This window comes from Mesoplodon bidens (assembly GCF_964165515.1).
Source record: "Mesoplodon bidens genome assembly, chromosome: 4".
In the NCBI taxonomy this organism is placed as follows: domain Eukaryota; kingdom Metazoa; phylum Chordata; class Mammalia; order Artiodactyla; family Ziphiidae; genus Mesoplodon; species Mesoplodon bidens.
Window position 1 is genome coordinate 145,080,508 of NC_138160.1, and position 13,872 is coordinate 145,094,379.

At 56.0% G+C, this 13,872-nt stretch overlaps 2 protein-coding genes across 3 annotated transcripts; one reads left to right on the plus strand and one right to left on the minus strand.

The window, feature by feature from the left end:
* The first annotated feature begins 94 nt into the window (after window positions 1–94).
* Window positions 95–8,736, plus strand: ANGPTL6 (angiopoietin like 6). 2 transcript variants are annotated; one of them, XM_081232203.1, is made up of 7 exons: window positions 95–371; window positions 1,923–2,032; window positions 5,252–5,834; window positions 6,653–6,830; window positions 7,387–7,574; window positions 7,654–7,924; window positions 8,426–8,736. In XM_081232203.1, the coding sequence occupies exons 3-7, from the start codon at window positions 5,259–5,261 to the stop codon at window positions 8,614–8,616; spliced, it is 1,404 nt and encodes a 467-aa protein (XP_081088329.1). In that variant the 5' UTR covers window positions 95–371; window positions 1,923–2,032; window positions 5,252–5,258; the 3' UTR covers window positions 8,617–8,736. The 2 variants fall into 2 exon arrangements, with proteins under 2 accessions (XP_081088329.1, XP_081088330.1); XM_081232204.1 differs by lacking the exon at window positions 1,923–2,032.
* Window positions 8,737–8,827: 91 nt separating this feature from the next.
* On the minus strand, window positions 8,828–13,434 carry SHFL (shiftless antiviral inhibitor of ribosomal frameshifting). The gene is made up of 8 exons (XM_081232241.1): window positions 13,084–13,434; window positions 12,494–12,617; window positions 12,257–12,306; window positions 10,837–10,875; window positions 10,558–10,707; window positions 9,972–10,075; window positions 9,671–9,825; window positions 8,828–9,110 (listed from the first exon to the last, which is right to left on the minus strand). Exons 1-8 carry the CDS (start codon window positions 13,102–13,104, stop codon window positions 8,905–8,907), a joined length of 849 nt encoding a protein of 282 aa, XP_081088367.1. The 5' UTR covers window positions 13,105–13,434; the 3' UTR covers window positions 8,828–8,904.
* Window positions 13,435–13,872: the final 438 nt, after the last annotated feature.

The following is a 13,872-nucleotide window of genomic DNA, read 5'->3' on the forward strand; positions in this document are numbered from 1 at the left end:
TCCCTATCCCCATTTCTCTCTTCTCATCTCTATCCCCATCTCTCATCTCTCTCCCGATCTCCCAGACGTTTCTCCTTCTCTGTCTCTCTGACTCTCTCTCCCTCCTGTCATCCCCTCTCCTTGACTTAGGAGGTTTCTTCTCTCTTTGCTGCCAGTGGGGGAAGCTGTGGGGGGGGGGCCCAGCGTGGGGGGGCGCCAGCCCAGGCCGGGAGCCCAGCCTGGCAGCCTCTCTCAGATCTGGGACGACCATTTCCTCCTTCAGCCCGGGAGGCCACTCGGGTTATGAGTTCAGGACTGTAGGAAATGGAGGAGACTGCTAGTCGGGGAGGCCTTCTTACAAGTCGGAGATCCTAGCCTGGTGGGGGATCTACGTGAGTCACTTTGTTCTGTCTGCTTTCGGCCCTGCAGGACCTGACCTGTGTGAGGATGTGAGAGTGTGGGGGGGAGATAAATGGAAACTTGCGCTGGGCTGTGGGCGGGTATCAGGCGCTCGCCGTGTGCCTTGTTTGTGTCTCTGCGCTTGCCAGTGTGCGACCACGTGTACCTGGGTGTGTACGTGCCTGATGCAGATTTACAGACACGCTCAGCCCATGGGGTGGGTATTTTCCTTTAAGTCATGGTGTGTGCGTGTGTGACCGCATTTTGTTTTTAGTTTTTGTTGTTGTTTTCTAAATTAATTTATTTATTTTTGGCTGCATTGGGTCTTCATTGCTGCGCACAGGCTTTCTCTAGTTGCGGCGAGCGGGGGCTACTCTTTGTTGCGTTTTGCGGGCTTCTCGTGGTGGTGGCTTCTCTTTGTTGCGGAGCACGGGCTCTAGGTGTGCGGGCTTTAGTAGTTGTGGCATGTGGGATCAGTAGCTGTGGCTCGAGGGCTCTAGAGCGCAGGCTCACTAGTTGTGGTGCACGGGCTTAGTTGCTCCGTGGCACGTGGGATCTTCCTGGACCAGGGCTCGAACCCGTGTCCCCTGCGTTGGCAGGCGGATTCTTAACCACTGCACCACCAGGGAAGTCCTGTGACCACATTGTGAACACATAGTTGCTTCCTAAATCTGTGCTATTTCCAGTTGTGTCTTTTTTTTTTTTTTTTGACTGCACCACGCGGCTTGTGGGATCTTAGTTCCCAGACTAGGGATCGAACCTGGGCCCCAGCAGTGAAAGCGCTGAGTCCTAACCACTGGACCCCCAGGGAATTCCCTCCAGTTATGTTGTTGTAATTGTCTGTGCCGGGAAAATCCACGGACACACACACATACACATACACACACACAGATTCCATCTGTCTATCTTTGCTGCTTTGTGCAGTGGTTTGCATGTTTCATTGGGTATCCGTGTGTGTCTTTGTGCTCTACTGTTATGTGCACACACAGAGGTGTGTGTGTGACTGTTGTGGTATATGTGTGTGAGTTCTGGAGCCATGTTACCTGGGCCGAATCCCATTGCCGATCCTTTCTTTGGCTGTGTGACCACAGGCAAGTTGCTCACCCTCTCTGAGGCTCCGTTCTCTGCTGTAAAATGTGGCTACATACAGAAGCCAGCTCTGGTTGCTAGGATTAAATGAGATACAAAATGTAGAGTTTAGAGTCATGCCTGACAGGCAGCAGGTGCCGCTGATATTCGCTACTGTTGTTCTCTGTGGGGTGTGTGTGTGTGTGTGTCTGCCTGTGTCTGAGGCTGGGATCCACCCAGCCTCCCTGGGCCTGCAGCCTCCCACGCTCTGTGCTCTGCTGTGGGGGGAACGTCCAGGGCACTGAACTGTGTTATCAGGCTCTGGTGGCCTGGGCAGGAGGGTCTGGCAATTCTGCCTGAGTTCTCACATGGGAAATGCTAAATATTTACAGTTGGAGCTCCTGGGCTCAGCATCACCGCTCTAGTCCCAGGCTCTGGGTGGTTACCAAGCCTCCTCCCTCCTGCTCTCCCACCAGCCTCTCCCCTTCTCCAGTTCAGAGGCCCTGCTGGACCCTCAGCTCCTCCTCGGACTTCTTGTGTCTGCTGCAGGCGGGCCTGGCTGAACTCAGGGTCTTGGTCGTGAGAGGTGAGAGCACAGGAGGGTGGGAGGGCAGGTGGAGGCTGAATCTGTCTGCTGGGAAACCTGGGCCTTGGCTTGGCAGGGGGACTCCCCAGACCTCCTCTTTACTCCAGGCTGAGATCCTGGAAGGCAAGTGGGTGTTACACACACTCTAGTTCCAATGGGTTTGGTCCATCCCTGTTGTGGAGGGCCTGATGTCTTCGGGCAGGGGGCAGCAATGAGAGGACCCTGCTCTGCCCTTGGTAGCTAGTGCTTGGGGTGTGAGTACAGTAGTGAATATGCCTTTCTCCAGCACAGAACCCTCCATGGTTCCCACATGACTCAGAGTAAAACCCCAAATCCTCCTCAAGGTTCACAAGGCCCTGCACACTTTGCCCCCATCACCTACTTGTCCTCACTTCCTCCTGCTCTCCCCCTCACTCATTCTGTTGCAGCCTTACAAGCTTCCCTGCTATTCCTTGGGCATATCAAGTAAGGTTCCATCTCAGGGCCTTTGCACTTGCTGTTCCCTCTGTCTGAATGCTCTTCCCTTTCTCTCTCTTCCTTCAGGTCTTCACTCAAATGTCATCTTCTCAGTAAGGTCTGACTCCTCTATTTAAAATGCACCCCCCAGCCCAGGTCTCCCACCCTCTTCCCTGTTTTTCTACTAAGCACTTACCTCTGGCCTACCCACCATCTGTTTTCCCAACCTGCTCCACGAGGACAGGGGTTTTGTCTGTGTTGGTCACAGCTGTGTCCTCATCTCCTGGAACAGCTCCTGACACAGAGCAGGTGCTCAAGGAATGCTTGTAGAGTGTGTGAACAAGGCAATGTGTGTGACAATGAAGGCTGCAGGACATGCGCCTGTGTGGCCACCAGGATGTGTGGGTTTGGATATGGTGGATCTTGGCGCGGACAGGGCCACCACGTGGACATGTGAAACATTTTCTTAATGTTGGCATGTGCACGTGTGAGGGATGTGTTTCCCCATCAGACAGCCTACAAGTGTGTGAACCCCAGGAATGAAGACAATGGAGGCCCATGTGTGGATCCTGCAGGGCCACAGGTTGGTGGCCACAGTATACACCCTTGAGCGAAGACACCTGTATAAGCTCACCTATGGGAGCCAGGGAACACCTGGTGGGGGTGGGGCATGTGGGCAGACCTGGGGCATGTGGGTGTTGCGGGGTGTGTGTGACACCTGGCACTGTTTTAGGTGCTGCGGACAGAGCAGTGAACAAAACCCAGGCTCAGCCTCTTGGAGCTGATGTTTTGGTGGAGGAATTCAGATCATAAACAATGGCAAACAAACAAGGCAATTGCAGAGTGATAAATGCTAAAATGAAATAGACGGACTGTGCTAGGGCGTGCCCAAGCAGGGGCAACTCTAAATGGAGTAGTCAAAGAGGGCTTCTTTTTTTTAAAATTTATTTTTGGCTGTGTTGGGTCGTCTTTGCTGCACGGGGGCTTTATCTAGTTGCGGTGAGCGGGGGCTACTCTTCGTTGCGGTGCGCGGGCTTCTCATTGCAGTGGCTTCTTTTGTTGCAGAGCACAGGCTCCAAGCGCATGGGCTTCAGTAGCTGTGGCACGCGGGCTCAGTAGTTGTGGCTCATGGGCTCTAGAGCACAGGCTCAGTAGTTGTGGCACACGGGCTTCATTGCTCTGAGGCATGTGGGATCTTCCCGGACCAGAGATCGAACCCGTGCCCGCTGCATTGGCAGGTAGATTCTTAACCACTGTGGCACCAGGGAAGTCCCTCAAAGAGGGCTTCTGAGGAGGAGACAGCTGAGCTGAGACCTGAATAAGGAAAGACAGGGAGCTGTGATAACTTCAGGGAAGAATATTCCAGGCTGCGGAAACAGCAAGTGCAAAGGTTCTGAGGCTGGAGGGTCCCTTGTGTGTTTGAGGAACACCCAGGCCAGGGTGCCTGAAGCAGAGTGAGCGCGGTGGGTGGGAGGGTGAATGGGAGGAGGGGAGGGCAGGGAGGGGACTGAGCAGAGCATGCAGGGACTTGTGGGCTGCAGGGAGGACTTGGGCTTTTCCTCGGAGTGAGGAGGAAGCCACAGAGGTCCTGAGCAGAGGAGCAGGGACATGACCTGACTTGGATGTTCACGGGTATCCTCTGGCCACTGTGGCAGAAACAGAGCAGAGGTTGAGGATGGAAGCATGGAGACCTGGCAGGCAGCTGCTCTAAGGAAATCCAGATGGTGTCTTGAGCTGGGATCATGGGAGGGAGTGAGAATGGGGGGGAATGTGGAGGAATTCCGGGTCTAAACACAAGAGCTGATAGGCCTGGCTGATGGGTTCCATCTGCCATGAAGAGACAGGGATGACTCTGGAGTTTTGGTCTGAGGACATAGGAAATAGGGTGTCCGCTACTAGACTGAGTTAGTGAGACTTTCCCCTCATCTCCCCTCACCCCCCCCCCCACCTGTTTTCCCATGGCTTCTGCTCTGGTCTCCTCCAGGTTCCTTTAATACATCAGGCATGGTCCAACCTCAGGGCCTTTGCACTTTCTGTTCCCCCTGCCAGGGACCTCTTTTCTCCCAGATACCCCCATGGTTTCCTCCCTCACCTCTTTCAGGTCTTTGTTCAAAACTGTCACCTCTTCCAGGTCTTCCCTCCTCTCAAATTGACCCTGCACATATCCCCATATCTCTTGTCTTTTACTGTTTTTTTTTTTTGTAGTTGTTTCTTTGGCCGCGCCGTGCAGGTTGCGGGATCTTATTTCCCGGACTAGGGATCGAACCCCGGCCCCTTGCAATGGAAGCCGGGAGTCTTAACCACTGGACACCCAGGGAATTCCCCTCTGTCTTTTACTAAAAGTACCTTTTATCTTTAGTACCTAGGGCTGTCTAATACACTCTATTAATTCTAAGTTTATTTGGTCCTTGCTCACCAGGGCAGGGATTTTTGTGTTCTGTTCCCAACTGTATTCCCAGCGCGTAGAACTGAGGCCAGCACACAGTAAGCAATCAGGGAATGCTTGCTGAATGAATGGACGAGACACACTGACCCGCAGGGCGCCTGGAACTCAGTGGGGAGGCCATAGCTGGATTCTATTGGAGTTATCTCCAGCCTCGGGGCAGGGAAAGGGATGGAGGCGGGCGTGTGTGGACCCTAATCTACGTAGGTGTACACCTGTGCATTCCCGCGTGGGACCAGAGAGGTATGGCCCAGCTTGAGAGTCGGGGGTCGAGCCTGGGTTCCGGGGCCCCCTCCTTCCCGTTCATCCTCTGCCTGCAGGTCCGCCATGTCGACACCCCGGCTGCTCACGATGCAGCTGCTGCTCTTGCTGGACGCTTGGTGGGCGCGCGCAGCCGCCCCGCGCTGCACCTACACCTTCGTGCTGCCCCCGCAGAAGTTCACAGGCGCCGTGTGCTGGAGCGGGCCGGCGACTCCGCGCCCGACTCCGGAGGCCGTGAACGCCAGCGACGTGGCGGCGCTGCGCGTGCGAGTGGGCCGCCACGAGGAGCTGCTGCGTGAACTTCAGCGGCTGGCGACAGCCGACGGCGCTGTAGCCGGCGAGGTGCGTGCGCTGCGCAAAGAGAGCCGTGGCCTGAGCGCGCGCCTGGGCCAGCTGCGCGCGCAGCTGCAGCACGAGGCGGGCCCGGGGGCGGGGCTAGGCCTGGGGGCGGAGCCTGCCGCCGCGCTGGCCCTGCTTGGGGAGCGCGTGCTGAACGCCTCGGCCGAGGCGCAGCGTGCCGCCGCCCGCTTCCACCAGCTGGACGTTAAGTTCCGCGAGCTGGCACAGCTGGTCAGCCAGCAGAGTGGCCTCATCTCCCGCCTGGAACGCCTGTGCCCGGGGAGTGCGGGCGGGCAGCAGCAGGTAACTCTGAAACTATCCCCCTCCCCAAATAGCAACCACTTCTTGTGAGCATCTTCAGTAGATGGGCCTCCTGAAACCCCATGCTCTTTTTTTTTTTTTTGGCCGCGCTGCGGGCATGCGGGATCTTCTTTCCCCGACCAGGGGTCGAACCCGTGCCCCCTGCAGTGGAAGCACCGAATCTTAACCACTGGACCGCCAGGGAAGTCCCAACCCCATGAATCTCAGTTCCGAAATAAAAATCTCCAAAAACTGACCCCTACCTCTTCCCCAGTAACTCATTTGGGTAAAAACGCAACTGGTAGCTACTTAAAGTCTTTACTTCTCTACCTAATATGAATACTCATAGAATCCTATAATCAAGCATATTATTGATATGTGGATAAAGACCAAAGACCTCGTTGGGGGTGTTAGGTAATATAAAGGTAGACCCTGTATTACTGTTTCTAACTCCTGCTATATTATTCTAAATTCTGGACTATGTCTTGCTTTAGGTTTTGAATAAGCAATTGTTGCTTTGTGACAGTACCTAACTTACAGGGTTGTTGGGAGGATTCAGTAAGTTAATACTCAATATTGGATGTACTCATATCATCCCTACTTCACAGAAAAGTCTGGAGGCACAGATCGGTTAAGCTGTTAACACCGGAGCAGGAGTTTAAGCCCAGCTCTGTCTCTGATTGACTACTAGAGTTAGGCTTGGGAGGATCAATACACGCCCCTGCTTGATCTTCCCATCTGGGTGCTAGGAGATTTATGAGCCCAGAGCGTCCTGGGCTAAGGGTTAGTGTGATCACATCTAACTCTCTTGGTTACTCCAGGTCCTGCCACCGCCCCTGGTGCCTGTGGTTCCAGTCAGTCTGGTAGGTGGCACCAATGACACCAGCAGGAGGCTGAACTCAGCCCCAGAATCCCAGAGAGACCAGACCCTGAGACAGCAGGGGCCCTTGGCCTCTCCTGTGCCCTCAGGGCACCCTGCTGTCCCTACCAAGCCAGCAGGTAAGACAAGGGCAGGGCTGTTGGGGGTGTGAGGAGCCAGGAGATTCCCAGTGCAGCATGAATAGAGGGAAATATGAGTCAGGACTTTAATGCCAGATTCCTTTCATGCTGGGGGGCCTGGAGAAAATGATGCTTTTATTCTGATAATGGAACAGGGAGATATGGCTCTTACTTTGATAAAGACCAAAATTCTTACTATGGTGTGAAAATAGGAGAGGTACTCTTACTTTGACAAGAGGGCAGGGGATTCAGGGCTGCTACTTTGGTGAGAATTTGAGGGAATTCAGAGGGCCATGTTCAAGACCTCTGTTCTGATGAGGAGACCACAGAAGGAGAATTTAAGAATCCCAGGCTCCACATTTGCTCTAGTGAGAGAAGAATGACTTAGAGTCTTATTTAGGTGAGAAAAGGGGTATTGGGGCTCTTATTCTGGAGAGGGGATAGGAGAGGCAGTTCGACTGTTCTGGTTAAGGGGACCAGTGAGGATCAGGACTCTTACTCCAGTAAAGGGTTGACTGGTCCAGGTTGTGCCTGTCCCATATCCCTGTGCCCGTAGGCCCATGGCGGGATTGTGCAGAGGCCCACCAGGCAGGCCATGGACGGAGCGGAGTGTATGAGCTACGAGTGGGCCGGCATGTGTTGTCAGCATGGTGTGAGCAACAGCTGGAGGGTGGAGGCTGGACTGTGATCCAGAGGCGGCAAGACGGCTCCGTCAACTTCTTCACTACCTGGCAGCACTACAAGGTGGGCACAGGTGGGTGGGGCAAGGCTGGGCAGGGGAAGGGGACCTGCTTCTGACTCCCTGACTTTCCTGCCCTGCCAGGTGGGCTTTGGGCAGCCTGATGGGGAATACTGGCTGGGCCTTGAACCTGTGCATCAGCTGACCAGCCATGGGGACCATGAGCTACTGGTGCTCCTTGAGGACTGGGGAGGCCGCGGGGCACGTGCCCACTATGATGGTTTTTCCCTGGAGCCTGAGAGTGACCACTACCGCCTACGGCTTGGCCATTACCATGGAGATGCTGGAGACTCTCTATCCTGGCACAATGACAAGCCTTTCAGCACCGTGGATAGGGACCGAGACTCCTATTCTGGTAAAGAGCTCTTATTTTGGTGGTGGTGCGGGGGAGGGAGTAGGAGACTGTTAGCGAGGAAATGAAAGGGGGTGGGGTAAGACTTCCCTCTGGTAAGGATCAGGATAAACGAGAGAGTGGAGGCCAGGACTCTTATTCTGGTGAGGGGGTGCGGAGTCCAGATTCATTCTCTGATGAGGCAGTAAGAGTCAGGACTCCTGCCTTTGTGAAAGGTCGGGGGGGGGGAAATAGGGGGAGCTATAAGAGCTAGGACTCTTATTCTAGAAAGGAAGTAGAGAAGGTTGTTTTCCCTGATAAAGGAATGAAAGGTAAAGCTCCTAGTTTGCAGAAAGGGTGGAGAAAATGTGACTTGTAGTTTGGTAAGGGGATAAGGAAGGAATTAAGGCTATTACTCTGAAGAAAGTATGGGGACAGAGGATGGCTGGCAAAAGCCTTGTACTAGTGAGGTGCTGGTAGAGGCTTTTATTCTGGTGAGAAGACATGGATTCTCTCTTCCCTCAGGTAACTGCGCCCTGTACCAGCGGGGAGGCTGGTGGTACCATGCCTGTGCTCACTCCAACCTCAATGGTGTGTGGCATCGTGGTGGCCACTACCGTAGCCGTTACCAGGACGGCGTTTACTGGGCCGAGTTTCGTGGTGGGGCTTACTCTCTCAAGAAGGCTGCCATGCTGATCAGGCCCCTGAGGCTGTGACCATCTGTTCATCTGTCCCCCAGGTCACAGGGGATGTGTGTCAGCAGGAGCCCAAGTTGTCCTGGCCACACCTCCTTTGTGACCCAGTGTGGGCTGTGTCCCACAGACCTCTTCTCGTTGTGGATCTGCTCCCCAGGACCCTGAAAACAGCACCCAGGAATCCCCCTGCCAACATCTTGGACCCAGAAGGCTCCCCAAGGGCATTTAGATCTCCGTTTGAGCTCATATTTTATAACAACACAAAATAGCCACAGACCGTGTCTGGTTTGCATCTGCACCTGGCAGGGGTCACTCCCCGTGCCCGCCCTCCTCCTCCTCCTTCAGGTCCTCCAGAATGAGGTTGTCCAGGTCTTCCAGGAGGCCCCCCTGGCTCAGGCAGGTGGCCACAGTGGAGCCACTGCTGATGTGGAGGTTGCTGGGGTGCAGTACTTTGGGCAGGTGGTTCTGCTTCCGACTCTTGGGGTGTGCGCAGGACGTCCCAGGCACGTGGGGCTCTGGGGAGGGAGAGGTTCTGAGGTCCTGGGGCTTGAGGCCACGGGGAGCTCTGGGGAGGGGAGGGGCTCAGGCCACAGGCTCTGGGGCCAGAGCTACAGGAAATTCAGAGGTGAAAGTCACAGGTGTTGAAGCCACAGGAGACCCAGGGACATGGGCGTCACCTGAGACTACAGAGGACAGAACAGGAGCCAAGAACACAGAGACCACAGGGGCAGAGTCCACAGGACACTGGGGTGTGGGCCACCGGAGTGAAACCACAGAACTTTATGCGAGGAAACATGGAAGGTGGATGACGCCATGGGAGGTGTTAGGAGGGGCAGGGGTCCTGAGTGACCTGGAGGTGAGGAGGCTGGAGGACCGTGGAAGATGTGGAAGGAGGGGCCGTTGCAATGGGAGATGAAAAGGCCTCCAGGACTGAGGCCTTAGGTGGTATGTGGAAGAAGCAGGCAGAGAGCTTGGTTCTTAAAAGCCTCAGAGGTGTATGTCCCAGGAGTCAGTCAAGGCCATGTACACTGCCCGGAATGGGGGGGTAGGCCATGGGGACGCGCCAGGCCCTCACCTCGCCGATTGTAGCAGTCCTCAGCCGAGCAGGAGTGGGTGTGGGTGCTGCGGCGATCTGTGTCCCGGTCCCAGCGTGGAGGGAGGATCCGTGTCGGATACACGGGGAAGCCGCACCCGTAGCAGGGGGACCGGGATCCCATCTGTGCCCAGCCCCTGGGGGCGGGCAGGGCCGTGAGGGTCCAAGGGCCAGCTGGGCCAGGGTGGGGCCAGGGCAGGGAGGGGCAGGGCTGGGGTGGGGCAGGGCCGAGGATGGGAGGTGGGGGTGGGGTCAGCGCCCTCACCGGAAGTTGTGCCCTCACCGGAAGTTGTGTCGACATCTTGGGCAGTGGAACTCAGCCACGCCCCACATCTTTTCACCGGGCACCGGCTCGTAGCGCTTCCGGCATTTCCTGCATCTGGACACCTGGGGGTGCGGAGAGCGGGGCAGGCTTGCTGTCAGAGGTGAGCAGTGATAGCCTGATGTTAGCCAGAGCGAGAAGATTTACACTATGGAAATTGGCAAACACTGTAAATCTGGGGTGCCTCCGCCCCACGAGAGACCATTATTAGGCATTTACCAGCAGCATACCACTGGTCAGGGGGTTCAGAAGCCAGATTTTGGGTTGTGGTTTGGGGGTCAGGTTTGATTTCTGTGGTAGCTGTCAAACTGTGTAGTCAGAGGTCAGGCTCCGGGATAAGAGTTGAGCTTCTCAAGTTGAATGTCAAGTTGAAAAGTCCAGCTCAGTGGGTTGGGGTTAGGGTCTGAGATTGGGGTTGATCTCAGAGGTTGCAGGTCCGGGGTTGGGCTTTCAGAGGCTGATGTTCTTGGGTCAGAGGTTTGGACACTGAGAGTGGGGCTTTGGAGTGGAGCCGGGACAGAACCAAGGTCAGAGGTTGGGTTATCACCTCCTTCCGCTGGGGCACGCGGCGCCACCAGACATGGTCACAGGAGGAGCAGGCGAACTGCCGGTCCACGGCAGGGATGAGGTCTTCCTGGGCACGCTGGAACATGCGTAGGTTGGCTTCTGTTAGTGGCAGGAGCGAGGTCGCCACCGCCTGCAGAATGGAGAGGGTGGTCAGCCCTCTTCTCCCCTTCCTGTCCCTACAATATCCCTCCTCCTTACCTATGAACACCCCCATGGATGTCCTCCCTGCTTACCTCCCTGTCCCACATCCTGGACTCACCTGGATGTCCCGGTCCTGCTTCATGTCCTCTGGGGGGTCCTGGGTGGAAACACCAGGGGTAGAAACTGGAGATGTGGTTCACGCCTCTCTTCTGGGGGCGGGGCTTCTGCACGGGGAGGCGGGGTTCTGGCCCCATATAAGAGTAGAGTGTCCCTAACTCAGGAGGAGTTGATTGAGCAGCATACACTTCCTGAGGGCAGGATGTGTGACCTCAGTTGTCCTTATAGTAACCCTGGGAGGTGGGCACACCTGTCATCCCCATTGCTCAGACGGGGAAACTGAGGCCCAGAGCCGGGAGAGGGCTTGCCTGAGATTACCCTGAGTGAGCATGGTGGAACAGGCTGGACTCCATGCTCCCTTCCTGCCAATGAATGCCACACACTTGCTGGCATTGTGACAGGTCACCTCTTTGAGGCCATGCTGCTTTAGGTTAAGTGCTTGAGCTCTGGATTCAGATAGAGATGCACGTTGAAACCCTGGCTTCATCACTTCCAGCTGTGGGGGTGTGGCCAAGCTAATGAGGGACATCTAAGAGCCCAGGTTCTGACTCTTGGTGGCCTGGGTTCAAATCCCAGCTGCCACCTGCATTCAGCATGAGCCTGGTGAGTGACTTCATCACCCTGTGCCTCAATTTTCTCATCTGTAAAATGAACGTGATAAGTAATAGGACCTGTCTCACAGGACCTGTGGCAATGAAATAAGTCAACAGGTAAAATTCCTGGAGTCCTGCCACAGGGGAAGTGCTCAATCAATAATACTCTTTGCTATTTTTATCATACTCATTATATGTATAACTGTAAATATATAAATGTTAAGGGTATAATACGTACTTTATTATACTCTTTAACAACTCTGTGCTGGGTCTTTCAGGCAGGCCAACTGGTACACCAGCCACCAAAGCCATCTAAGGGGCAAAGTGGCCATGCAAAGCCTTTCATTCATTCATTCATTCATTCATTCATTCACTCACATGGACTCCCCTGCCCCTCTCTCCTCTCTGATCTCCTGCTCATCCCAGCCTGTCTGTATGTTCCTTTTGTCATGCCACCCCTCTTCCAGGAAGACCCTCTCCAACCCCTCCCCTTCCCAGAGATCACTCCTCCTTAGTCTTGAAGAACTTGGTACCACCTCCTCCAGGAAGCTTTCCCTGATCTCTTTGGCTCCTCTATAATGAAAATCCTGATTCGTTTCACTGCTTAGTTTCTTGTCTCTCTCTTCCATTTAATACAGTCAGCATGTAATGAGCATCTACTGTTTGCAGGCTCCCTGGCCAGATACATGACTGAGAGGTGCATAAGTGAATGAGGCTAGACCATGAGTTGTGGACTGACAAGGCACAGAGGAGGCTCGCCATGGATGAGCCTGACCCTTCTGTTCTCCCTCCCCTTACCACATCCTTTGAGGGGAGGGCGCAGTTTACCTGGGCATCCAGGTCATTACTCAGTTCCTGTCCATCTTTCTGCTTTACCCCTGGTGGGGAGAGTAAGTGTAAGTGAAAGGCCTTTGAAAGATCTTATGGGAGTTTCAGAGCCCGAACCCTATACAGACCACCCCGCAAAGAGATGATCTCATCGCCTCTTCCTACCCTCAGCAGAGACCACACCCCCTCCCCGCTCCCCAGCGGAACCCCCTGCAGGCAGGACCCCCGCCTGCTCACCATGCACGATGGAGCGCCCCACTCCGGTATGGTCGCTGCCAAATTTCCTCATCAGAGTCCCCGCCTTCTTGGAGGATACCTTCCCATGAAACTTCTCCCGGAGGCGCCGGACGCTCTTCTCCAGCTGGGGTGGGCAGACAGGGGCTCAGATGGAAGAAGGAGAGGCGCGATTGCCCCTCCCCCATCCCTAGGCATCCTTTTTCACGGCCAGAACTTGACCCTTGGTTTTAGCCTCCGCACCCCACCCCCCCAATCCCTCTACTGCATTTCCTGGAAAAAGCCAAAGTCCCCACAGGGCACTGGGGGAGGGAGAGGACTAAGGCGAACGTCCCAGGCTAAGGGAGGAGGCCGGCCAGGTAACCCCTGGCCTCTGACCCTTGACCCAGCAGCCCCCGCTTTTCCTCGAGGAGGCCGCATTTCGCTCTGGGGCATGTGGCGGTCACTCTCCTTTCTGAGGGGGACGAGTGCCAGCCTGGGGGAAGGTCTAGGTTTCGGATGGAGTCCCCAGGAACTGCGAAGCCCCCTCCGCGCCCCCGGCTCCTCCCCAGCATCTCTCGCGGGCCCCCGGCCCAGTTGTAGCCTTCTCCTACCTCCACACCTTCCTGAGACATGGTGGCGGCGCAGGTCCCCGCGAGGGTCCGCACTGGGCGCTCAGCGCCCCCCTACCTGGGCGCGCCCGTCTGTCCAGATGCCTCTCAGGGCAGGGGGCGGGGCCTCCAGGCCGGTTCCGCCCTTCCTTTCCAGCCCTCCGTTTCGCTTTCGATTGGAAAGGCGGGGGGACGGGGCGCGCTGGCTCCGCCCTGGCTCCACCTCTGCTCTTGCGCCCCAAACGAAGGCTGGCGCCCCCGATCTGCACCCTGCGGCGGAGCGCGCAGACTTCGGGCGGGGGAGGCGGCGCGGCCTCTGCAGTCGGTCACATGTCCCCACGCTGCGCGGGGTCCGCGTCTTCACGTCCCCCGTGGGGGGCGGGGCCGCATCTGAAGGCCGCGGTGTGTCTCCCGGCCCCCGCTAGCTCGCGCTCCCCCAGTCCATCGCTCTGTCCCCTCCCCTCCCGTCCCCTCCCCTCCCCCAGGAATCAGGCGCTAATTAGGACCTGAACCCCTTTCTCGCTTTGAGCCTCTTACCTCGCCACGTCCCCTCTCTGAACCTCAGTTTACTCCTCTGTAAGATGGGGATGATGATAGTGGCTACATCCTGGTGTGTGTGTGTGTGTGTGCCCGCGCGCGTGCGTGTGCCAGGATTCGAGTCCCCGGGTAGAGCACTTAGTAGCTCCTGGCATGCTGTAGACATTCAATTAGTCCCTGGGCCACCTACCATGTGCAAAATATGAAGGGCAGGCAGTTGGCGGGAAGGAGGAGGTGCTTGCTAAAAATACTGAT

Coding starts and splice junctions, on each gene's coding strand:
- SHFL (XM_081232241.1), bottom strand. CDS start 13,104: ATGTCTCAGGAAGGTGTGGAG. Junction 12,307..12,493: donor GGGGCGCTCCATCGTGCATG/GTGAGCAGGCGG, acceptor TCTCCCCACCAG/GGGTAAAGCAGAAAGATGGA. Junction 10,076..10,557: donor GCGTGCCCCAGCGGAAGGAG/GTGATAACCCAA, acceptor CCGCACCCCCAG/GTGTCCAGATGCAGGAAATG.
- ANGPTL6 (XM_081232203.1), top strand. CDS start 5,259: ATGTCGACACCCCGGCTGCTCACGATGCAGCTGCTGCTCTTGCTGGAC. Junction 5,835..6,652: donor GTGCGGGCGGGCAGCAGCAG/GTAACTCTGAAA, acceptor TGGTTACTCCAG/GTCCTGCCACCGCCCCTGGT. Junction 7,925..8,425: donor GGACCGAGACTCCTATTCTG/GTAAAGAGCTCT, acceptor CTCTTCCCTCAG/GTAACTGCGCCCTGTACCAG.